This window comes from Uloborus diversus, chromosome 3 (genome assembly GCF_026930045.1).
Source record: "Uloborus diversus isolate 005 chromosome 3, Udiv.v.3.1, whole genome shotgun sequence".
In the NCBI taxonomy this organism is placed as follows: Eukaryota; Metazoa; Arthropoda; class Arachnida; order Araneae; family Uloboridae; genus Uloborus; species Uloborus diversus.
This window is the reverse complement of record NC_072733.1, coordinates 147637888-147664215: the sequence shown is the minus strand read 5'-3', so window position 1 is coordinate 147664215 and position 26328 is coordinate 147637888. Positions and strand designations below refer to the sequence as shown.

Sequence of the window (26328 nt, the reverse complement as noted above, 5' to 3'; positions counted from 1 at the left end):
ACACAATATGTATTAAGTTTTTAAATGTTGCAAGTCGTGTATGGATATTACGCTAGTTAAATTTTGTATTGAGACTTATAAATTTTGTTTACAAATGCGCCTTGTGCAGTCGTGAAAGCTTGGCTTCATCTTCATACGTTATGGCTTTCATATTTTAACTCGTATTATATTTAAAATCCCTGAAACTTATGTTTTGTCACATAAAATCTTATTTTGTGAAACAACCACGAATTTTGTTAGCGTTACTAAAAAGTTGTTATATTGTTGACTAATATAATGTAAAAAATATATGATTTTTTTAGGATATATTTGACATTTCTTTTAATTCAGTATTGATTCACTGTATTTTAATTCGTAAATATACTTCAGTTTGATTCTTCTGTGTGTTGAACTTACGCATAATTCAAATTGCAGACGATATTCCTTTTATATTTTCCGAAAAATATTAAAGTGCATTTTACTTATGAGATAAAAACTAGTTGGGTTGTGGAACAGTCAAAAAATATTAAGAATTTTTCCTACCTTTCCTGCAATCCTACTGGTGATTAAAAAGTTAAAGTTGAAAATAAAGAATGATAACGGAATATCATATCAATTTATTTTAAATACTAATAAAATCTCGGTTGTGTTTCTTTAAAAAAAAAACCGTATATTGTCCCCTCAAAGCAACAGTAAGATATCTTAGTGTTATATCTGTGATTAGGTATGTTACTGTTGTTCTGAAGCTATGATGTATTTTGGTTTTGCATTAAAAAAATCCGAGTTTAGTCCAAAATATCTAGAACAGCATCAAGACAAGTAATAAAAAAAAAATCTAAAGATGGAATGGCAGATCTACCATGTTGCAATTGTAAGGGGCTCCCAGGACCATAAGGCTATAAAGATGATTCAAAATTGCAGACTTTTTTTTTATATTTTTTTTACTTAGTTCTATGATAGACAAAGACTTAATAAACTTTTTAGAAATATCAATATTTTGAAACTTACCAAACTAAACAATGAGATGGGCTGGTCATTTCTGAAGAATGGAAAATGACAGAGCTGCGTTGATGGTCTTTAGTGCGGTCCCATTTGGACAGCGACCAATGGGTAGACCAAAAACAAGATAGGTCGACTGTGTGGACTCTGATTTTGATTTCATTAAAAACAAAAACTGGAGGTCAACGACAAAGAGGAGGACAGCCTTGCGGGATCTCCTGAAAAAGGCCAAGGCTTGCAATGGGCTATCCAGCCAATTATAATGATAATTACAGACAAAGGGGTCCCCAAAAATATATTTCAATTGGCGTTTTAAACCCATAAATCAGCCACTGAAAACTAATCTTCTGGTAACTCTGAAGTAATTTGAAGTGAATATTTACCAAATACTTGAACTACCTATAATCTGTGAAAGGTAATTGTTTCTTATTCACAGTAATTATAACAATTGGCTAAAACCACATTGGTTTGCTCAAGACATGAATAAGTACAGAAATTCTTAATTTCTTAGTATTCCTGAACTGCTAATACTTCGTATAAGCAGGCTTGTCATTTCGAATTTTTCCAGGGTTTGAGGGGTAGGAGAGGGTGTTTACTCAATGCAAATTTTATTGCTGAAACTACAACCCCTTATATGTAACATTAATTTCTCAAAGCTATGGGTGAGGCAATTGACCCTCCTAAATGACAGGCCTGCTTATAGGAAGTTTAAATTTCGACGAAATCAACAAGAGGCCATGTCTGCCTGGTGTAAACCAAACCGGCAGCTCTGTAATGCTGTGATTAGGATTTGCGTAGCCTTCACAATATTCCCAGGTTAGGTTTGCCCCAACTATAGTGGGCCTAGCTTGGAATCTAAGTGATATATTTATGGAGGGCTGAAAAGAATAAGGTTTTGTCAAAATGTCTTCTGTTGAAAGGTTCTTCATTCATAAGGGCGTAAGGATTGGTAGGTGCACCATGGGCTCTCACAACCCTTTGCACTGAATCTTATTCAGCTCCCTATTCTGTACAAAGTATGAAGTTGAGAAGACGATTGAATGTCATGGAGAAGCGTGTCATATCTTGCGCTTACTTAGGCTTCAGATCTGGCCCTTCCCCAATTTTCCTTCCACTTCCACAGTGCCATGAATTCAAAATTAATTATAATGCAAGAATAATTAACTGCAAGCTCCTTCTGCAAACTTATATGGATTGCTTTGAACCTAAAAAAGAAAGACATGGGTGGCTCACATGTTGTAGGGTGCTTTACTTTAGCTCAAGAGCCTCTCACCCCCCCTTTCCCCCGACTACCAATCACTTCTGAAGTGCTCCAAATTCAGAGTTAATTACAATACAATATGAATAGCAACCCCTTCTGCAAGTTTTCCGGATTGCTTCACATGCCATGAATGTAAGGGAAAAAAACGGGAACGAACAAGTTCAAAGGTAGCAAGAATGCACTAGCCAAGGGCACTCACTTTGGCTCCCCTCCCCCCTCTAACTTAACTATCACAGGTGCTATGAATTCAAAGTCAATTATACAATATTTTCTGTAAACTCCTTTGATGGGGAACATTTTTAATAATTAAGATTTTGGTGCAATCTGCAAATTGTTATCAATTATCAGTTCATTCAGGCAAAATTACAAAGCCAAAAAAAAAATTTTTTTTTTTTTTAGAGCTCTGAATATACTATTATCATTAGCATACAAATGAACTCACACCTATTAGACTATAATGATTTAGTACAGTTAAGGAGTGACACAAGCTCGGAGCATAAAACAATCGAAATGGAACAGCTTACAGTTCCTGGGGCCAATGACTACTGATTGCGAGTAGTTGGTGGTAGACAAACGTGTCATTTCAATTTTTTCTAGGAAATGGGGGGGGAGTGTTCAAAGGGGGCTGACACTGGTATCTCAAGTTCTCACGAGCCCCACAGAGCATAGGAGCAGTGACTCAACATCTTTCCACCCATCCTTTCCCCTTTTTATTTTTATTTTTTTATAAAACTAAAAACTGAGACAGATGAAGGTGAAATTACAAATTAAATGAAAAGGATTATATTCTTTCCTGAGATAAAATGTATTTCTTAAATCATTAAATGGTAGTATTTTTTACAGATTTTCTCACGACATTTTTATTGTTAAAAAACTTTATGAACTAACCAAAATCTTCAACATTGTTCAGAGAAAACCAATAAATTAAAACATCAACAATATAAGAGAAGCACACTCAGATCGTATTTCAGTTACTATTCTCAAGAATATTAAAAAAAATCAATAGTCAAAGAAACTCATTTTGAAACAGCATGTATTATCTACCATGTTTAAATCTGTTCTGCGTCTCTTTCAATGTGAGTTGTTTACAGCAAGCAGAATTTTCCAAGCATAACAACTATACAGACGTAAATTTAGATTCAGAAGAAACCCTACGAAAACGGAAATATTGCACAACACAAAAACGGTAAATCGTGAAATTAAAACGAACAAAAACTTTAAACAGCAATATTTCGCATTGCAATTTCTACCTCACAATTTAAAGGGGCGGCTCTGTTTACATTTTACTCGGGGTTGCTGTAATGTATCCAGGTTACTATGCTGTTTAATAGAACGCGCTCGTTTTTATTTCTCATTTCGTAATTGGTTTTGTTCGGCGATCCTAACCGGTCGACCACTGAGTAACCGGTTGCTAACCGCTGCGTTCTATCATCAACCAGTTACCGTATTAATATGTTGATTAGTTGATTGAAGCACGTGATCATTAGATGTCATGTGATCGATTAACCGGTAGCTACCAGTTGAGCTCGTCGAACGCAAGCATTCCCTGCGTTCGACGAACCTCACCGGTCGACCGGTTACTAACCGCAGCGTTCTATGATCAACCGGTTACCATTCTAAGCAGTTGATTGGAGCACGTGATCATTTGCTGTCACGTGATTAACTAACCAGTAGCTACCGTAACGTAAGCATTGAGAGCGTTTCAAAATTCGCCGCCGGGAACATTGGGCGCCGAGCATTTTGGACACCGGAAACATTGGGCGCCGAGCATTTTAGGCCCCGGGAATAATGGGCACAATCTGCTCGGCGCCCAGAGTTCCCGGCGCCCAAAATGCTCGGCGCTCAAAGTTCCCGGCGCCCAAAATGCTCGGCGCCCGAAGTTCCCGGCGCCCAAAATGCTCGGCGCCCAAAGTTCCCGGCGCCCAAAATGCTCGGCGCCCAAAGTTCCCGGCGCCCAATATGCGGCGCCCAATCTGCGGCATCCAATCTTCCTAGACCGTCTACATACAACCCTCGAACATTCGACTGAAGTATACGGTCTATCCTTTCTGAATGATAAGATTTGTGAATGGAATAAAAAGAAAATATGAGAAATCGGTAGAACATTGTAGAATTTTCTGGATGTTTCTTCGTTGGGTATATAACGTCGGACGTCTTGTGAATGGGAGAGTCAGTTTGCTTTCTAACTGAGGAGTCTCGTTCTCATCGTTCCACTGAAAGTGTGTATTTGCCTTTGCGCTTTGTTTTTGCGTATTTTGATGTAAATACGTGTGTGACAGTTGAGTTTACGGTGTTAATTGATATTTGCCTAATTGCTATGGTTAATTTAGCAGTTGTTAACGATATTTCTTGTACATTGTTGTCAATAAATCTCCTTTTTTTCTCTCAAGAACTGTGTCGTCATTAAAGAAAGTTTGAAGTTGCCTCGAACTCGTAACAATATATTTTCCGTTTTCCACGAGAAGGCATTTCGCCCCACCTTCTCGAACGCAAAGTTCAATTTTACGCGGGAGTGATCGGTAAACATGTCCCCGCGCTTGTAAATAAGACAACCAGACAACTTTAACTTTGGTGTGCATTTTAATGTGCAAAAAAAAAGTCACTGTCCTTAACTTCACTTGCTTCATTTTTCTGTAGCTACTTTCGTTATTCTTACATTTTAAAAACTGCTGCTTTTACGCAAAATTTTATAGTTCTAATATGCTTCTGCTGAAAGCAGCGAAATAGAATCATCGGATACCACGTGACTAAGGGGGAGTCAAGTGCCTTCGTGTGGAAAACGGAAAATACACAAAACCATTCCTTTTCAAAGTTTTTTTTTACTTCAATCACAAAACTATTTGAACGATAACTGAAAACCCTTAAAGCAGCAAATCTGTCTTAGTAAAACCAATCTCTGAAATATCACCAAAATTATTCCGACTAAATAAAACGCAATCTACAATTAAAATCTAATCAAATAAATCACGATAAAATCTCCAAACTGTTGAACAATTTACAAAGCCTTGAACCGATTATGAGTTTCGGATGAAGAAATTTCAAAAGAAGATTCTCTATTTACACTAACGTTATCCCCAAAGTTGAAACTATATTGATTTTCCATAGTTTTCCGGTTCCCTTATGTAGGGAAAGCAGACTCGAACTATCAAAAGCTGATCATCGAAATGAATGAGCTCTCACTTTTGTGCCTGTTTCAGTTGAGATAACAGCTGCATAGATTAAAAATTAATTACTTCTATGATTCTCTGTCTACTCATTGCTTTCCCACTTTTAGGTTATTAGCAACCCTTCAACTCTTTAGCAAATGAGGTTTTGTGAAATTTATTGCTGCAAAGTTTTGATGACTTTCTAGCGTAAACTAAAATTTGAAGAAAAATAAAAATGAAGAGTGAGAGTTGTTTTCAATTTGTAGAGCTATTAAATCTCCTCGTAAAAATCTCCTTTTTAAAAGTACGTTTCTGAAATTCAATTATTTATGCATTAGTGTAAGAGGTTAGTAAACTGTAAAGAGTATAATATCCTTGTAAGTTGGATTTCTTTTCTTTCGGAGCTTACTTTCCCCATTCTTATTTTTGGTCCAAAACGAGACTGCAAAGTCTTAGTGAACTTAGACAACTACCTTCCAAGCAATGAAGACTTAACCTAAAAAATTTACATAATTTTGTAGAATAAGGTAAATTCCTAAATAGTTATTTTGCACCTCTTCAAAAAATACAATTTTTTGAAACCTGGAAATAGATAACTCCATTATTTGCTCCTAATCTTGAAACATTATATAAAAGTCAGAGATAATTCTAGGGTTTTTTCCAATGTACGAAACTACGCCTTGGTAATTATCAGAGTCGTAAAATTCATATTTTAGGAATAAAATATAATTAAAATAATACAGACTATTGTTGATCGAAATCACGAAAGATAACTAAATTTCTAAGAATGAAGTTGAAAGAAGCAGGGAAAGAAGAGATGCGTACTATTTGGATTTTTAACATTTAGAACACTTGGCATTTTGTATTTAAAAAAAAGCAAAGCATCCAAGAATTCAATTTTTAAATTCCAATGGCATTTTGTCTCTTTACCGCCATGCTAAATTTTTATTAAAAATAAAAAGCAAGAACATACGCTTGATTTGTTTTCGAGGCGTATTTCCGATTTTCTGTTCGGGAAACACACTGTACAGGCGTTAAAAATATCTTTGATAACGGAGCATTAGTGTTGCAAATTATCGATGTAGTAAGAACAGTGAATACAGTAAGGTGTGTGTGTTAAATAAGGCAATGCGGAAAAATAAGGCCCATCCACATTTTCTATGGAGGGTTGCAAAAAATGACTAGATAGGGTTTTATCATCATCAAAAAGTTAACTGATGATAAAACGTTATCAACAAGTCATATGTTATCAACAGGCAAAAGTGTAGCTACCATTATTTCAAAAGACTCTTGGGAAAATTGCCTGATCTTATTTTACAGTAAATTTTGTTTCTTCAAAGTTCACTGTAGTTTACAACGATAAAAAAGTTATTTGTTTTAGAAAGCCTTTTTTATGCAGTTGAGGAATTTAAATAGAAAAATTCCGCTGTTTACCACCATTTGTAACTGTGACTTGATAACTCTAAAAATGCAGACTCTATCCCAATAAGACCATGATTGGCATTATTAGGACTCAGGCGTGCTTATTAAGACACAGAAGGATCGGGTAGAGTAGATGCTCTCAAACTGGGTGCGACGGCACCCTGGGGTACCGCACGAGATGACGAGGGGTGCCGCAAAGTGTCCGGGTTTTGTGGCTTTTTAAAGAAATGTATTACCAATACAGCAACCTTTCGTGACGCGGTAGGTAACAAGTCTAATGTCTAATTCCTGCTTCACTTGCTGTAACATATCCCAATCAATGGTCGTTCCTTTTCCAACTAGATGGGCCACCCTCCAATACCTGACAGACGTTCCATCTTTTCTCAATAACCAGCTTCATAATCGTTGGATTTGACGAGATTTTGCTGACGACAATCACTTTCTTCAGTGGCCACTGAGTTCTCCGGACCTATCGCCAAGCGATTTTTTAATGTTGTTACATCAAAAATAGTGATGGACTACGTGATTTTAAAGATTTGGGCCAAAATATTATAATCACTTTTTCTAAGATTGATCGTGTCATGTTACAGCGAGTGAAACAAGAATTAGACTTTAGACTTGATATCTGCCGCAATACGAAAGTTCAATGAAAACGAAACTTGTACCGTTTCACTCTCCAGCAAATTCAGTATTGTTACTGTATTTGTAATATATTTGCTTCAATAAGGCTTCCAAACCTCGCAGAGTCTTTTGATATGTATGTATACAGGGTGTTCCGTTTTAACTTGCAAAATCTTTATTTTCGCTACCGTTGGTCTTCCCACCTTCAACTCCTCTGAAATATGGATAGATCTTTTAAATTGTTTATCTTGTTTGGCGGGAAGCTTTTCAAAGTGAAGTGGTTGCTTGGTGAGCAAAAAGCTTCCCGCCAAACAAGATAAACAATTTAAAAGATCTATCCATATTTCTGAGGAGTTGAAGGTGGGAGGAGGTTCTTATGGAAGTAGCTGTGATGAAAAAGGAGAAGAGGGAGGATGATAGTTTGGCAGATACTTGGCGGGCAAACTAGATATCATAACTTTTTATGGCTGAAGGTTTTTGGATTTAGGATGCAGGTTTTCTTTTTTGTGCGGAAAAGTTAAAGGTTTTCTTGGCGGGGAAATTTTTACAACAGGGTTGTTTTTGATGAGATATTACTAACACAATGAAATTGACATTTGTGCGACCAATATTTAGCGAGATATGAAACGCAGCGTTTTGTGACTTACACCGCTTTTCACTCGCCTTCAATAAGACCTTATGGGAAAAAAAATAGCGGTTAACAAGTGTTTAACATTATATGTGTGTATAGAGTGTGGTTTTTCAAATTGTTCGAGGTTTTGTTGTGTGATTTCGCGTATAACGGCATAACACTTTTATAAATTTTTGATTAGCAATAAAAAATATAAATACTTTGTTTTTCTTACTTTGACGACCTGTCATTCTTCTGAAAGGGAGATAAGTTCCAATCTCGTCTTCAGTATGGTCGCTTAAAACTTTGAACTGGAATATCTCGTTCAGTTTTGGTCGCACAAATGTTAAATATTTTTTGTTAGTAATAGTTTTCAATGGAGATATTTTCTCTAAATATTAGTTCGGGGACCTAGGGCACGTATAAAAAGTTAAATTTTGTATTCTATGACTCATTTTTATTTTTGGCTCAAACTTTCTTACTGAACTCTACATCTGATTTTGAACATTTTTGTACATCTAGGACTAACGGTTGCGAAAATAAAGGTCTTGCAGGTTAAAACGGAAAACCCTGTATAATGGGGATAGATTAGGGTATCGTGAAAATTTCCAATTCTTTAAAGGGTGCCGCGAGTCGGAAAAGTGTGAGAACCCCTGAGGTAGAGGATATGACCCAATGCAGCACATCTATGCACGATCTATGCATCTATGCGCAGGAGTAACCAAAAAACAAAAAAATATCGACCAATCAACGTGACGATAGATTTTCTACTTTTCATTGAAAAAAAAATAGAATTTTCGATCATGCTTTTGAGTTTTTTAAAAGTGGTTTTATATGCTTTTATATTGACCATAAAGAATGTTTCAATTTATGTTAATTTGATAGTTTTGCGTTTTGCCTTATTAGGAGCTCTTGTTCCTAATAATGCCAATACACAATTTTTTGTTAAAAGATGTTCACTCACCTCAATAATAACATAATAATAGCCTTATATATTGAAAAGCTAGTGTATGAATCTTTGTAAACACCTATTTATCTATGTCACTCTAACTTCTTCTGAACGCCAGAGAATTGACGAACGAACAAGATATCGATAGATTCGTAATTTTCAGACATTTTTTGGTAGTGTTCGTTTTTTACAACTATAAGTAGCGGATATATTAATTAAAATGAAAATTCTTAAGGACTTTCAAGAAAGCATACTGGCATGACAGCTGGCACTGTGCCAAAACGTACTCTTGGATCTTCTTTCCAGGTTATGTTTTCCTCGCCTCCGTGAAACAATTTTTGTGCGGCTTATAATTTCTATCTCTTTTTGTTTTAAAGCGGAAGTGATTGAATGACTCGAGTAAATGATAAAGTGGAAGAACATTCACCTATTTTTGACGATGTGTATTTTTTTTTTTTTTTTACTAAGTCACCTTGAACTTACGCTATAAGCCGAAAGTTATTGGATACTTTTTTACATATATATATATATATATATATATATATATATATATATATAGGCATTTTTAGCATTTCGAGAGAAGCGTGAGATGTTTTGCTCTGTAATTACAGACAAATAAAAGGTATGCGAGAGTTCATTTTCCAGTAACAATTTTTTCCCGCCTGCATTAAAGAGACCAAAAACAAATTTAATTAAAGCTTTAGCAATGTTTTCGAACTTTTGGTAACATATCTCTCTTTCTTAACATTGATAAACATTTACGTTAATTCAATCTGAAAAGTCCCTCACGAAGAAAAAAGGTGTGGTAGTGCTAACAGAGAATTAACTGATTGCACTCTAGTATATGTGCTTTTTTTTTTAAATTATTTTTACCAAGGTTACAAAAAAGTTTTTTAAGTAAATTGGTAACGGTAACGTTCTTCTGTACAAGAAAGGTAAAGAAAAATAACGTATGAAAGAAATTATTCTTAAAAAGTGAAGAACAAAAGAAAAAAAACAAATAGAAAGCTACGAAAGCAAAAAATTAGTAACTAGTAAATAGTATAAAATAAAAGATGATTCTAAACAAAAAAACAGAAAATGTAAAGAAATATCAACAAAACATCGATTTAAAGCAAAACCCGACACGTCGTTCATGAGAAATATTTCTTCATTGTTTACTGGTTGGACATGTTCATTAAAAAACTGTTAATTAACAATGATTGCTGCACCAGTGTTTATTTAAACCCACAAAAAACAAAAAGTGAAACCCCATACTAGTTATCTCTCTTTTTTAATGATAATGACATTTGAATAAAAATGCCTTTACCGTCTGTACCTAATGCTCCAGTTTTTAATCATATTACGAATATCTAAAAATGAAATTGTGCTTTAATTGATCTTTAATGTGTCGAAATACATTCTAATGAAAAATAAGATTGTCTAATCATTAAAGACTTACTCTCTAAAGCAATGAGCAGCTGTTACAAGCCACTGGTCATTTAAAAGAACCGCTCCACATAAATGACCATAGAGACTATTTTCCCTGCTCCGTAAAGAGACTTGCCATGGCCAACTTCCAGGAACTGCCGCTCTCCCACCGACAATTCTATCTCCGTTTCCCACTTCAGGATGAATAGGAGTAAACCCACAAGGCACTAAATGACGAACTTTGTATCCTGCGGAAATTTGAGAAGAGGAATTAAGGTATTAAGAGAATTGATAAAAGGAAATGATATATCATTCAATTTAATTTTATCAGCGTTGGAATTGCAGTGATTTTAATCAAACAATTTGTAGTATTTATGTTTTAAAAGAAAAGGGTACAATACTAGAGATTGCAATTTCGGTATACCAACATACCGAGTTCCGATATTTCGAGCTTTATTGAAATTTCGTAAAACCGGTATTTGTCAAAATAAAACAGTGGTATTTTTTATATTAACTACAAAGAATAAATATTTTCTAACTAAAGCGGTTTTGATAATAGATATTTACTGTTCTATTAAATGTCTTTTTTCATGATTGATGCAGAATGATATTCGATTATTTTAGCGAAAATTTGGCATCAAAACCCCTCTAATCCATTACAAGTAACTCAAATGAATAATGAATAAGCGTATTGTGAGAATATAAAGCGGTATTTTCATCACTGAAGTATGTAAATGAATTACATTTTTTTACAGTAATGAGCTGCACGTACATTTTTTTTCTTCATTTTTTTCTTTGTTTACTTTGGCACTTTTTCGTACATTTATGTGCATCATGTTTTTTTTTTTTTTTCAATTCTTTCTTCCTTTACTTTTGCATATCCAGGGGTGCCCACTCCCAAGATCAAGGGCGCATCCCCCCTCCGAAAACTCGCCAAAAGCAAGAACCCCTCCCCTCCATAATGAAAAAAATACTCATCAACCCCCCCCCCTAACAATTTCAAAGGCGTGAGTCATCGGTGTCACATGCTTTCTTCTTTAACACGACCAAAGATAGCACAAAACTGCATTTTAGCGGAGCACCGATTTCTAGAAATTAATTCAGGAGAGTCCCAAATCTCCTATTTGGACCCAAAAATTCCACTCATGACCCTTTTTCCTATTTGTATGTTTATATTTTATTATTGACCCCTCCAAAACCAGCAGCAGGTGGCAGTTGTCCTTGGTACGTACTAGGTGTATTGTTTATTTTCAACTGCAGAAAGTTTGTGCACAGTGATACCTTCAAGGTCGACCGTTCAGAAGATGCTTTATGTTTTATTTACGATCATATTTTTAAAATATGCAGTGAATTAAAGTTTTGCTCTTTTATTGTACTGTTATACCGTTATAATTCACTTTTACATTTATATTTCATTTTTAACCTCATAAATTATCAATTTATTTTTTTTTTCGTAATCGAATATAACATCCGTTTTTGCATTTTATAATTGCTATTTTTTATGTATTTTTACAGTTTATGTATGTAAAAATTTTTACACTAGTATGTACTTGGGGGGTGGGGGGTCTTGGGGGGATTTTCTAAAATTAGTTCTAAAAAATACCGAATACCGAGTTCGTATTTTTGTCCGGTATTGCTTTTACTAAGAACAACCTTAATTATCCGGTTTAACTGGGACCAACGGCAATACAGATAATTGAAATTTCGGATAAACAAGGTAATACGGGTAATAAGCAAAACAAATTCTCAAATAAGCAGGTTACGATCAACGAGAGCCTAAGAAACAATATTTTACTGCACATATTGACCTAGTCATTTTGGGACTATTTATGCTTTTTATACGTTTTGACCGGTGAAAAAAGCTGTCCTTTAATTGACGAATCACTTGCTTTTTCTTAAGTTTAATATTTCACTTAAGTTTAATATTTTTGTTTATCTTTTATTATTTGTATGTTTTACTTCTGTTATTTTTATTACTTTCGATATTTTTTTTCCTGACAGTTTTTGAAAAATGGCAAATTTGCACTTTAAGTTGCTAGTTACAGAAGTGAGAAAAATTACTCTGTTGGACTCAGCTTCGTATTTATAAAAGATAAACCTAAATAAATCAAACCATAAACTGGCATAGTAAAGTCTACATTAAGCAAAAATATGTATTTAAATTTTCATGTAACGAAGTTAATTATCGTAAAAAGTCAGAACTTGTTAGTTAACTAATAAAATAGACATAAAAATCGGATTTAATTTTTAAATAAACTTGGATAAGAAAGTAGAAATATCAATTTCAAGTAATTTACTTCACCTGAAAATATTCTAAGAACTTACGCACTATTACATTAGACTACCATTAAACACTTGAATCTGTAGTGTTAGACAGCTTTGTGTGCTTACAAAAATAAAAGCAAAAAACTAAAACGTCAGTTAAAAATTTATGTAGGATCAGTTAGGGTTTTATTTAAAAAAATAAAAAAAACATGTGGTAAATAAAAACCAACTCTATTATCACACTAAAGGTATTGTTTTAGCTTAACTGTGAGTGCGTGAAGCCTAGGCAACATAAAAAAGACATTATTAAAGTTCCGCGTGTTTCTAAACAGTTGTATTGGCGCAATCATCGTTTGAAGATGACATGGTAAAAAAGCGTTGTTTTTCAAAGTTCGAAGTTCATACATTTTCCTCTACAGAAAGGCTAAAAATATGAAATACATGGCTTTAACTGACTTAACTTGTCTTATGGAAGGTTACAACAAGCATTCAATTATGAACTTCAGCTTCCCAACAGTTTTTGATGAGCAATTTAGGTGTGATTTTTTGCCACACAAATGCTGTAGTGTAATGTAAGTGGCAGCAGCTAAAATTCACATTCTTCTTGTTAATTTAGAAGGTTTAATTTCGATCTGAATTGTAGTTTTGTGTGTGTTTTACATAAATTTAACGTATAATTTAAGATTTTATACCATTTTTCTTTCAGATTAAATTTCTTCTTTGATTTCATATTACATTTCTAGGATTCAGGGGATCGCATGCGATCTATGCGCCATAGGTTTAGTATCGGCTTAGTTGGCTTAGTTGTCGTTAAACTTCTGACCTGATTGTATATAGGGCCATTATCTGCCTACATCAACCTCATGGGGAACGAAATTACTGCTTCCATTTACCCGCTAGACTTTACGATAAATAAAACACTTTGATAAAAAGGAAAATAGGATTTCATTTTTTAGCAAACAGTTATAAAGTCAAACTTTTCATATGCAGTTCCTCTCAAAGTGTGCATTCCTGCGCAGACACAATGCCAAATATACATGCATATTTTTCTCTTAATTCATCCACTAGCGGATTCAGGGGAGCGACTAGTGGGCTTCAGCCCCTCCCAAAATGAAAATCGTCTCGCACTAGATGAAATACTACACGAGTTTTTCGCATTCATGAGATAAATGTTATTTTTCTACCTTTTTTTCTATGTAAATTTCGTCACATAGAAACCAACTTCTCTTTACATGTAAAGTTAGATTAAAAAAAAAAAAATCCTTTCATCCTAAGTTCTATTGTGATCAATTCAGTTCGAGGTTAGAGCACTAAAAAGCAACAAACCATGACTGCAGAGATTGGTTACCAGAGGCGACAGTAAAGGGAAGCGAGGATTAGAAAAGAAAGGCTTGATGTTAACCCTCCCCCTGGATACTGATGAGCTTATTTTTATTCTGCATTTTTTTTAGCTGTGCAGTATTAGAAAAAGCAGAAAATACTGTTTAATACTTTTATTTCTTTTCTTAAATTCCTTTCAGGAAAGTTCTTAAAAGTGTAAATTGCAATTCTTACCTTTTTTTCCTTGTTCCATGTGCAAGATTAGAATAAAAAAAGCGAGAGTAGATATGATTTAGAGACAAAATCTCCCAATAACATTTTTTCAATGGTAATAGCTAATCCTACCCCTCCACTAGACCATAGTATTCGCATCGCATTGCCGCCTTGTCAGTTTGGTCAGCGACTCTCGTCCTCCCATAAAACTAAAAAAAACTCTCGAAACCGAGCCCTCCCGCCCCCTCCCTAAGCGCCGGGCCCTTGGTTTCTGGCTGATAGGCCTCTCGTTGGCCCTAAGGATACGAAAGAGCTCTTTTTATGAAGCCTCTATGAAAAAATGAAAAATGTTTGAAGTACTTCATTTACGATCCGATACTTCCGCTGACTAGAGATGTAATATAGCTATGTGCTCGTTACTTTATGTCTGCAAAAATAGCAAACGGATTTTTCTTTTTTTTAATACTTCATTAAAAACATAGTTAATTTTCTGAGGTTGAGATTAAAGCCTCTAAAAGGAGCATTCTCAAAATTGGAGATGTGCTATTTTTTTGCTATCTAACTTTATTTGTTTATTTGCAATAGAACCTCTGAATATGGGACACTAAGGGGACCAGATAACTTGTCCGTTAAATAGAAGTGCCCCTTCTTCGGATGTACTCGTATATGAAATGATGCATGCTGTATATGAACTCAGTATAACTTCGTTAAAAAAACAAGAGCAATTAACATTTAATTTTAATTGCTAAAAATAGTTTATGTATACTGAATAAAAATCAAAATTATTCAAATTTCAAAATTTATTATTTTAAAAATTAAATTTTAACCAAAAATTTGATAATCGTAAAGCATTGTAGCATACACATGAATTATTTTTATATAATTCCTAGGGTGGATTTGTTTGTTTTCAGGTAATTTAAAATTCAGTACAATATAAATTTCAACGAAGTTTTTTTAGATACAAAATTATTCATGCAACAAAATTATTCAGCATCCATTGGCTGTTAGCCCACTTGAATAAATGACTGAGAGGGAAAAACACGCACTAAAAATTTTAGCAAGAATTTTACAATAGGTCGTATTAGTACACGTTGATTTCAAAATTTCACTAGGTGAATTTGAGATTCTTTATTTCTTGTAAATTCAATACTTCGTACGCATTGATACATTAATTTCTGTAATTTTTCTCTGTGACTGTCCCTTGGAGGCAAACACATGGAAGTCCTAATTCAAAAGGACCAGGACCAGAAAAAATGACCCTTAATAGATGTGTCCCTTACAATGGAGGTGTCCTTTAAATTAGGGATGCACCGATAACCAAATTGGTCAATTACCGATTAATCGGATGTTGCTAATCAGACGATTTATCGGCTCTGGACGATTAATGATCATAATGATTGTTTTTAATGCTACCAATACCTCCGTCACTTTTTTTTTTTTTTTGACTTTCAGAAATAAACTGTTAACTATTTCTAGAGACGCTTTTTCTCCTTTTCCTTAATTTTCCAAAAATAATTTGAAAAATTCATGCAATTTCTTTCAGCCAACTTCATATTAATGTTAATAAAATCACATAATATTAACCAGACATGAAAATTAAAAAATATTAGGGACATCCTGTTGTCAGCAGGCAAATTTAGGAGCATTTTTTCAATTTAAATTTATTTTTTAAATTATTAGCAGCCATTTAATCCAAGTTTTATTCCTTATAAAAAAATATAAAGTTATCTAAAAGCACTATTCAAAAGGGGGAAAGTGTCGATTCATGAAACAAGATGCAACATTGTATATATGTGCATTTGTTAAAAAAAAAAAAAAAAATAGTATATATATATATATATATATATATATATATATATATTATTTCAACCATCAGTTTATAAAAAGAAAAATAATAATAACAGTAAAGTATGTAGGGGACACGGGGCGCATGTCAACATGGTATATTTTACTTCAAGCAAAAAATCTGGAAAAATTCTCAATTAAGGACTGTACCAGTTGTACCTCTTGGACAAACATTTAGAGCAATGAGCCATTTTATGTTTCTGTGGTGGCAACTTTGTTTTCGCATGTGTGGAAAAAATTTTATCACTGTCTTCTTCACGTGATAACATTTTTAAAACTAACTACTAATCTAAATCTAACTATTACGAACCATTGTATGAACATTCAAGTAAATTTACGACAATGTTTAAATTTTTTTATTAAATTAAAAATTCTTTATTTTTGCGAATTATAGCTCTAAAGTAGACGATGGTGCATTTGTGAACACAACATCTAGAGGGACAAGTGAACAGTTCCCATAGCCGCTCTCCTTAATATTATTACAAGTGTAGGATATTGTAAGTGTTAAACAATGTGTAAATATTTATAATTATTATTTTCCAAGAACCAGTTTGTAAATTTATTGTCAATTGTTATTAATATTAAAAAACATAAATAAATAAATACTTAATACTTTTATTTTTAAAATTTTTTTCGTACTAAATCAGGGGTGCCCACAAGGGGGGGACTACGGCGCAAGTTGCGCCATCAAAATTTTCGGGGGGGGGGGATTTTTAAAATTGCTTTTTATTTATTTATTTATTTTTTTAATTTAAATTATTATTTATTTTATTTTATTCTGTTTATTTTTTATTTCATTTATTTATTTTGTGTGTGTCATTGGCGTAGCAAAGAAATTTTCCAATAAAATAATCATAATAATTAAAAATAATTAAATACATAAATAAATAAAAAATATTTAAAAGAATGAATAACTAAAAAATATTAAAAATTAAAAAAATAAAAATAATTTTTAAAAAATAAATAAAAAAATAAAAAAGAGCTAAAAAACAAAAAGGGAGGGGGGGGAGAGTTGAGGAAAATTTGGGGGGGGGAATTTGCACCATTGAACTTGGGGGGGGGATGGGCACCCCTGTACTAAATAGTAGATCCATAATTTAGTGTTACATAATACTCACAGGAAATAAAAAGACACAAAATATTTTTATTAAATTAAAAACTAAAAGTTCAAAATCATTTTAAAATACATTATCAAACAACGTATGAAGCGTAAAAGCAAAATATATATAGAGTAACCCTTACATTAAAAAAAATTGTATATGTGGCAGGTAATACTTAGAAGACTTTCGAAGTTGCGTTTTTGCTGTGATTAGTATATGTATGAAAGTTATGTCACGACGCCGAAATCTTACTGTTAATGAAGCGTTAGAATATCTAAAACAGTTGTCTAAAAATGATTCAGATGGTGAAGATAACGATGAACGAGTTTCGATTTTGAATAGTGAGGACGAATATCTGCCTCCTCGTGAAGAAAATTTGGATTCGGATTCAGAAAATGAAAGTGAAGATAACAGTAAAAATGCTGTAACAATCGCTGGCCCTTCTTATATCAATAAGGACAATTTATCCGATGTGAAAGGGAAATCAAACATTCGAAAAAAAGATAAACATAGGCAAAGAAATTTTGAAAAGGAACCAACACGAACATTCAAAGTTCGAAATATTGAAGTTGGCAAAGATGGCACAGTTTGGAATGTCGCTGAAATAGGAATAAACGATGGAGGAAGAAAATCAAAATGTAATGTTTTGAAAGAAGTTGGAGGCCCAACAGCACATGCTAAACGCAATGTTATCGACAACAGTCTTCTAAGTGCTTGGAAGCTTTTTATAGATGAATTGATTTTGAAGCATATACAGAAATGTACTGAAGATGAAGCTCATCGTCAGACTCATGATAAAGAGTGGAGTATAACATTAGAAGAAATAGATACTTTGTAGCAATTTTATATGCTCGTGGAATTTATTGTGCAAAAGGGCTTGAACTGGATAGCTTGTGGTCAAAAGACTGGGGACCATCCTTTTTCCAAAATACAATGACAAGAACCGGTTTCGGGAAATAATGAGATTTCTACGTTTTGATATAAAATCAATGAGATCAAAGCGTCTAGAGACAGACAAATTCGCTCTTATTTCGGATGTTTGGAATCTTTTCATTGATAATTGCAAGAATAACTATACACCAGGCCCAAATATAGCTGTAGATGAACAGTTATTTCCTACAAAAGCTAGATGTAAATTCACCCAATACATGCCAAACAAGCCAGATAAGTTTGGAATCAAGTTCTGGTTGGCTGCGGATGTTGATTCAAAATATCTGATAAATGGATTCCCATACCTTGGGAAAAATAACGAAAGTCGATCCAACGATGTTTTTCTTTCTGAACATGTTGTGATGCGATTAATAAGTCCTTATGAAAACAAGGGCAGAAATGTCACTACGGACAACTTTTTCACAACACTGAAGCTTGAAGAGAAATTGAAATCCAAAAATACAAGTCTGGTTGGAACTGTAAAACGTTCTAGAAGAGAAATACCGGACTCTGTGAGAATGCCAAAAGCCACATTGCATACGATTACGGTACTAACACATAAAGACATTAGTCTAACTGTTTATCAAAGCAAAAAACAAAAAAACGTTTTGTTACTCAGTAGTCTCCATCCAACAGTAGAAATTTTAGATCACCCAAAAAAACTGCCTGATTCAATCGCTTTCTACAATGCAACTAAATACGGTGTAGAAGTAATTGACCAGATGGCAAGGAAATATACAGTCAAGTCTGCTTCACGTAGGTGGCCAGTGCAGGTTTTTTGTAATATTTTGGATCTTGATGCAATCAATGCTTGGGTTTTGTATAAAGCTATTACTGGACAATCTATAAGTCGACGAAAATTCTCATTCAAAAGTTAGTTGAAGAATTGAGAGAAAAGTTTATTCTCTCCCGACAAAAAAAGGCTGCAAAAAGAAAGTGTGAAGCAACCAATAAAAATGAAATAAATGAAGCACAAGCTAAGCATAAACGAGTCAAATGTCACAGTGTGAAATGTGAGGATAAAACTACAGATAACTGCTCGAAATGTAGAAAACCCATTTGCGGAAAATGTACAAAACTATTCACTAAATTTTGTGCGAGATGTATTCAGTAAATCAGATTTTTTTACTCTCAAGAACTAGTAAGTAAATGAAAAAAGTTTAAATTTTTGATTCTTTATAAACATCTAAATTTGTTTAAAAGAGATATTATGTTTTTTCTTTGAAAGTGGGAAAGTTTTGTCCTATTTTGTTGAAGAGAGATATAATGATACTCAAGAATAATAAACATCAAAAACTATGATTTTTAAAAAAGAATAAGTCAATTTCTCTTGATTTATGTAAACTACGTCATGTAATTGCTTAGAAATACTTTTTAAATAAAATGTTTTAGTTAGCTAAGTTAAGCGCTTGTGCATTTTTTATTGCTTCTTAATCTGGGGTCAAAATGACCCGCTCGGCGTTCTAGGTATACCGAAAGTCCGGCGGTTCTAGTGTTAAAATATAATGCTTCTCCTGCAATTTTTACCCGTGTTCATATGTGCTCCAGGCGTCTGTTCAGATGTGCCCCTCTCTAAGGGCACATGTGAACAACTGCAGATTTTTTTGAAGATACTGTAAAGTAAAGCAATAGTTTTAAAAAAAATCCCAAAAAAATCCATGACACAAAGAAAAGTGTATTCAATTGTGGGCACACTTCTACGTTGAGAAATTGATAATATTTTTTTAAAAATAAATAAATGAAAAAAAAATTTCACATGTACCCCTTTTTCCCCTACATATTTTTTTACATCAAATTATATATATATATATATATATATATATACATATATATATATATATATATATATATATATATATATATATATATATTTGATTCAATCAAAAGTTATCTTTAGATCGTAAGTTGCATGATGTAATCATGTGTATAGTTTCGAGGGACAAAAAAACTGAAAAAAAAAATCAAGTTGTATCACCAAAAGCTGGGGCTAGGGTATCATCGTAAACTTCGGAAAATTATCCTGATTTTCTTTAAAAAATAAAACAAAAGCATTTGGGAGTTTTATCTTTTTCATTCGAGAGAGTTAATGAGAATTTCCAATGGGATCATAAACACATTTGTTTATTTCTGTAACATTTCTTTCCTCCAAAAGATAAATATAAATAACATCAATAACATAAAACTAAAAAGTTATTGCAAGGCAGGTAATATGAAAAGTGTAGGGGAGGGGGAATATTTTTCGCATTCCAATTGAGAAGTCCTGTAATTTAATTACGCTTTGTAGCAGTGTCATGTGAATTTCAGCGGTGAGAGCTGTTCTTTATTATTTCATTCAGTTTTACGCACTTTCTAAACTATTTGTTTTTACTCTGTACACTTTCATACTGCAGTTCTAAAATAATGTTTGCAGAAAATTACGTTTATTTATTGTTCGTAAATTTATTCATCATAGTTGTTGAAGGTATGCCTAAAAAGATTTATTTTGAAAAATAATTTTTTCCACCGATTAATCGGCAAAATTTGGGCAATTACAAATAATCGGCAAAGTGGCTGCCGATTAATCGGGGCATCCCTACCTTGAATAGAAGTACCCTGACTTGTAGGTGTCCCTTAGAGGAGGTACTACTCTATATTTATATACTTATTGAGATGGTAATTAATTTGAATAAATTATAATAAATTTCATTTCCAAGTGCGGGGAGGGGGGTACCAAAATTTGCCAAATTCAGCTCCTTGATGCATCCTGTATCAAAAATGAAAAATCATGGTTCTCGCGTTTCTGAAGATAGTAATATGATAATGTGTGAAGTTCAGTGATTTTTTTTTTTTTTTTTTTTTTTTTTGACTCTTATGATTGATAGGTTGCTATTTATCTAATCTAGAATTCAGTATTTTTTGAATTTTTTTCGTTATTGCGTGCTTTTGTCTTTCTTCTATTGCAAACTGTTAATCAGTTTAGCAGGAGTAAAAATTGTTGCACGTCCTCTATCCTTTTTCTTTTTCTGCACGACTTGTGGTTCAAAATGAAAATCTTGTTTCTAGAAATCTTTAGCTATATCTATTTTTTTTTAAACTTAAAACAAGGGGTTTTTTTTTACGCTATACACAGTAAGGAGAATTCTGTAAAACTACACATTCAACTATTAAAGTCTCAGATACTGGAAAGAGCTTATGAGAAGTGCCATAATTACCTTAATTGTTCCAGAGTTCTTGAAAATAATGAAATAAATCTTAGAAACTTCTTGGAAAATCTTTCAATTTTATTTCTTATCAAATGTTTAAAACCACCGAATGACTAGGATGTTACTCTCTCGTTACCTATTTTCTGAATCCCTACACTTTGTCTTTTAAAGAATTTTACTAAGTATAATAACAAAGAATTTTATAACAGTAAAGGGGTGCCCACAAGAGAGGGTCCATGGTGCAAACTGCGCAACCGACAGTCTTAAGGGGAAAAGGGTAGTTTGAGAGGGTTTTTAATCTCCTTTTGGAGGCTGTCGTCCTGAATGGGGTTCTCCGTAGCATTCAAATAGCCCTTGGGGGTATTGCATTCCTATCGCCTTACTTTAGTGCTGATGCTTTGCAACATATATATGTTGTAATTTGTAAATGCAATGTTCAAAACGTTAGTCTTATAATTTATGGGTCATTCTTCAAAAAGTTACTTTTCTGTCACACGCCTTCTACAGAAAAAATTTTAAGGAACAATGCATTTGACAATGCTTTTTAATTTCATCAAAAATATATATCTTTTTAAACCTGCTAACAATTTTTTGATAATAATTTTTATTTTAACATATTTTTGGTTCACAACATGTGAATTCTCACCTCCATGGCATGTCACACACCTTGTGTGACTTTTTATGTTGCTTAATAACTTGTTTAATTTAAAGTATGAACTTATTTATTTATTATTCCTTTCACAAGTGTCTCAAATACTAATTGTTTAAGTGTATTTAATTTTTTTAATAGTGTGTTTTAGTTCGTTTTAGTAGGACAAGGAGTCATGTTACACAATAAATTCTCACCTCCGTTACCTAAACACAAAATGTCATTCCTCATTAACCTTGGCAGTAATGACATCAAATGTTATTTTCCATGATACAAGAGAGCCCCCTTGTCTATTTTCAGCCATAGTTGAAGTTGTGAGATTTTTGTCGAAAAACAAGAATATAGATTTTGCTTTAAAAACTCTGTGTGGTTATTCTGACTCCTCACCACCATGAACTTGAATTTCAGGGATGTACATTAATGTAAAAAAATAAGTGAACTTAGTTTTCATATGCTTAGCATGTACAGATTGTAGCAACGAAGAAAAAAAAAATTCCATGAAAAATGTATCTATTAGTCCTATATTAATGGAAAATTCCTACCTCCGTGACAGACCTTATCAATGTCATTATTTCTGAGGTGAAAATAAATGATGGAGGGGGAAATACATCAATAATAGGCATTCTACCAGAATTATAAATTGCCAGTATATCCTCAAATTTACTAAATACTATTTTATACATACATTTGAAACTAATTAAGCCGTACTTTAATTGAGAAAGCTCAATATTATATTCCCACTAATCCTTAAAATAGCTGATTGTTGGCACAATTAACAAAATTACTACTTTGGTTTGACCTCGATTTTTAAATATTAAAAGTTTTTTTTTCTTTTTTTTAATTCAGTGAACATGGCATTTTTTATTATTTTTTTTATTTAAGAGTAAAATAATTGGAACTTAGCTGGGCCATTGTTTATGGTAAACTTCTAGTAGGTAACACTTTCATGTAGGAATATAAAAAAAAAAAAAAAAAAAAAAAAAAAAGGTTTCGAAATTGAAAAATATTTGCGTTCAAAAGTTACGTTTTCTGGCGAATGATCCTTATACTTCTAAAGGAATTTGAGCTTTAGCACTAGTTTTCGTGTTGTTGATGGTCATGTTTGGATTTGTTTTAATTAAAAGATGGAATGTTCATTTTAGCGGTAAAAATGCATTTTGAAACAAACTTTCAATACTGCTAAACTGTGGAATAGTGCTGCCATCTGTTAGCTTTTATACAAAATTTTTGCTGCGAGTGATATAAAGTTGAAATATAAAAAAAAAAATTCTCATTCCCTCCCTTTTTTGCTTGCAAATTTTAGCAAAGTCAAATTAAGCTATTTTAAACCAAACAATTTGTCTAGCTTACCACATGTTTCTTCATCTGTTCCGTCACCACAGTCATCTTTTCTATCGCAAACAAATACTTTCTTGACGCACTTTTTGTCGTGGCATGTAATTTCATCGTCAGTGCAAACGACTAAAGGAGAGAAAAAAAGAATCATTGAATTTATGGACACCGTTTTTGTAGTAAAAGAAATTATTTACCAGCAAGTTGCATATTTGATACATGAAAAGATAGATGGCGCCACTACTTTGAAGTTCGTTTTTTTTCGGAGGAATAAAGGCGTGATCAAGGCGCGCTTTCACAAACAGGAGAATTAGTCGGGGCCTGATTATAAGGCATGGGCACATGGGCAGTGGCGTAGCTAGACCCGACTTTCGGGGGGGGGGGTTACTTCTTTTATATATATATAATATATATATATATATATATATATATATATATATATATATATATATATATATATATATATATATATATATATATATATATATATATGTATAATCGCTTGGAATTTTTTCCTTTTCTTCTTTTTTTTTTCTTTCTCTTCTCTCTTCTTTTTCTCTTTTTTCTTGAGACTAACTTTTCGGGGGGGGGGGGGGTTGTCCCCAAAAACCCCCCCCTTAGCTACGCCCCTGCACATGGGGCACAGTCCCAGGGCAACAACACTTGGAGGAAACTACTTCTGTTCTGTAGGAAACATTTTAATTGAACTCATGTCATAAGATCGCACTATTGCAAGATGTAAAAATTAAACCGAGAATAAAAAAATACTAATTAAAATTCCATCTTTTCGCAAATCCCAAAGCCACTTTAAGTTTAGTCTATATTAAGATTAACACCATTAAATGATTTATCATAGAAAATTTTGATGCTTACGGCTTACTGCAACGGAAAAAGTTTGATGATCTTATGTTGTAATGTTTACTTATACTAAATATTTTGGGTCTCCCAGCAAAAAATCATCAGGGCCCTTAACCACCCACCGCGACCCCCCAAAACAAACGATAGTTGTTTCTTTTCAGCAGATTAAATATTTCTATCTTAATTTTGAATTTATTTCTTTAAGTGTTTTTACTTATTTATTATTATTATTATTTTGAGGTTTTGAGTAGTTATCAGTGGCGGATTCAGACGATCCTGTTGGGAGGGATGATTGAGCAATGCATTATAGGGGGAAGTGTGACTAATGAAAATAAAATTTTTAAAAAATTTAAGAACTGAAGCATGTTTTTTCGAATAATGTGCATCGTTCAAAGAGTTTGATTTATTTATTTTTTTTTTTTTTTTTTGTGTGTGTGTGTGTGTTTCGAGTACCAAGAATAAAAAATTGGGAAAAAAAGGAGTTTCTACTAATATTCTGGATCCATTATCTAAATTAAACCCTTCAACTTTTGATTCGTTTGAGGACTCGAAGTATTTTCAGTAGCTATTCACAGGTCCTCAATTGTACTTTTTTCCTTATAAAAGAAAGGTTGATGTATCAAGATAGCATCTCTTTTTACCAGTTTTCGTACTGAACACAAGGAAATACTAAAATTGCATTTGTAAATAAAATTTGAGGGTAGTTATGGATTTGTTTATTGATTGAGTTGTTTAATATTCGCGCATAAGTATTAGTGTTTGCAGGCTCTCCTCCGAAAATTGTTGTTAGGAACGCATTTTTAGACTATTTGTTGTTTAATAAGAGAAAGGAAGGTTTGGAGGTCCCTTTCCTCATTTTTTTTTTTTTTTTTTTTTTTTTGAAATACAAGGGTTTATTTTCGAAAACACTGTTGCCTTTGTTTTCTTGAGGGTAAAGGATGATATTCAGGAATTCTCCCCAGTCGTGATTATGATATTAGAGCTTCAAAAACGCAATTTTAGATATCTTTAATGATACTAAAAACCAGAGGGTTCGAGGGCTTTCCCCCAAAAAAATTTCGGAATTGAAGTCTTAAAACGCAATTGTAGGCCATCTTTGCAGAAAACATGGCGTTCAGAACTTTTCTCCAGAAACTTTTCGATGTAGGAGTTCCAAAAATGCTGTTTCAGGCGGTTGGAAAGAAGGACATAAAGGCTCCTCTCCGGAAACTTTTCGAAATTAAAGTCTTGAAAACGTAGTTGTAAGTTATCTTCAGGGCCGATCCTAGCAGGTGTGCAGCGTGTGCACCGCACAAGGGCGGCCAAAGCAAGGGGCGGCGGCCTCAAGCCGCATAATATAGTTATTTTAATCAAGCAAAATTCCTCAAGAATTTCTCACGAGGTAATATAATAACTAAAATAAATATGGTGAATTTTAAATGTTCAATTATCAAAGTAAGTGCCGATTTCCCGACAGCATAGCATAGTTTAAGAAAAATAGATTGTTAGGGAACATTGTGTTGGTTCCTTGTCCATTAATATCTACTCTTTACACACATGCTTCATTTGGTTGCAAAATTTGTGACAGAACCGGTAATCAGGCATGGATACAGGTGAGGGGAGAGGAGGGAAATGGCCCCCTCCTGTCCTGAAGCATGAAAGGGTGTCTTCTAAAAGGAGCACTCAGGGCCCTAGGCGGCCACTAATGTTTACCCTCCAAGCTTTTATAGACCTAAACAATGAAGACACATTTTATATATTATATTTAAAAAAAAGCTCTACTGATTAGATACTCTCGCAAGCATTTCAAACAACAAATTCTATTTTCAACAATCGCGGATGCGTGGAGAGACAGTGGAAAATTGTGACTCCCCTGAGAGTCAAACATATATGAATGACGAACTAAAATTTTGTAATTTTCCACCTTTACAGCATTTTTTTTTCGAATTAAAATCACGAATGAACTGCTCGGTTTCAGATCAGGGCTCTTGCCGCGGGTAGTAAATTTAAACGTGGCTCCAAAACAAAGATCTAAAAGGATGCCATGACCTCCTTGACGAGACTAAAGAAGGCTTAAAATTGCGTTTTTAGGTTTTTAATTTCGGAAAATTTTGCTGTTTGAACCACTGATCATAAGGACCCAATTAAATCTCTGATTCACCCCTTCTACATTTACTCAATCAAACATAGCCTGAAAATGTTGGCTTTAAAATCCAAAATGTGTTTTCAGAGGACAGCCATTCTTAATGTCATCAAAA

At 33.3% G+C, this 26328-nt stretch overlaps 1 protein-coding gene across 3 annotated transcripts in view; it reads right to left on the bottom strand.

Moving 5' to 3' along the window:
- Nucleotides 1–26328, bottom strand: part of LOC129218174 (serine protease 30-like) — a 101461-nt gene that overhangs the window by 61619 nt on the left and 13514 nt on the right. For all 3 annotated transcript variants that reach the window (XM_054852390.1, XM_054852391.1, XM_054852392.1), the window contains 2 exons: nucleotides 23252–23362; nucleotides 10429–10645 (listed from right to left, as the gene is read on the bottom strand). In XM_054852390.1, the coding sequence (XP_054708365.1) occupies nucleotides 10429–10645; nucleotides 23252–23362 (328 nt within the window). The remainder of the gene's footprint in view (nucleotides 1–10428; nucleotides 10646–23251; nucleotides 23363–26328) is intronic.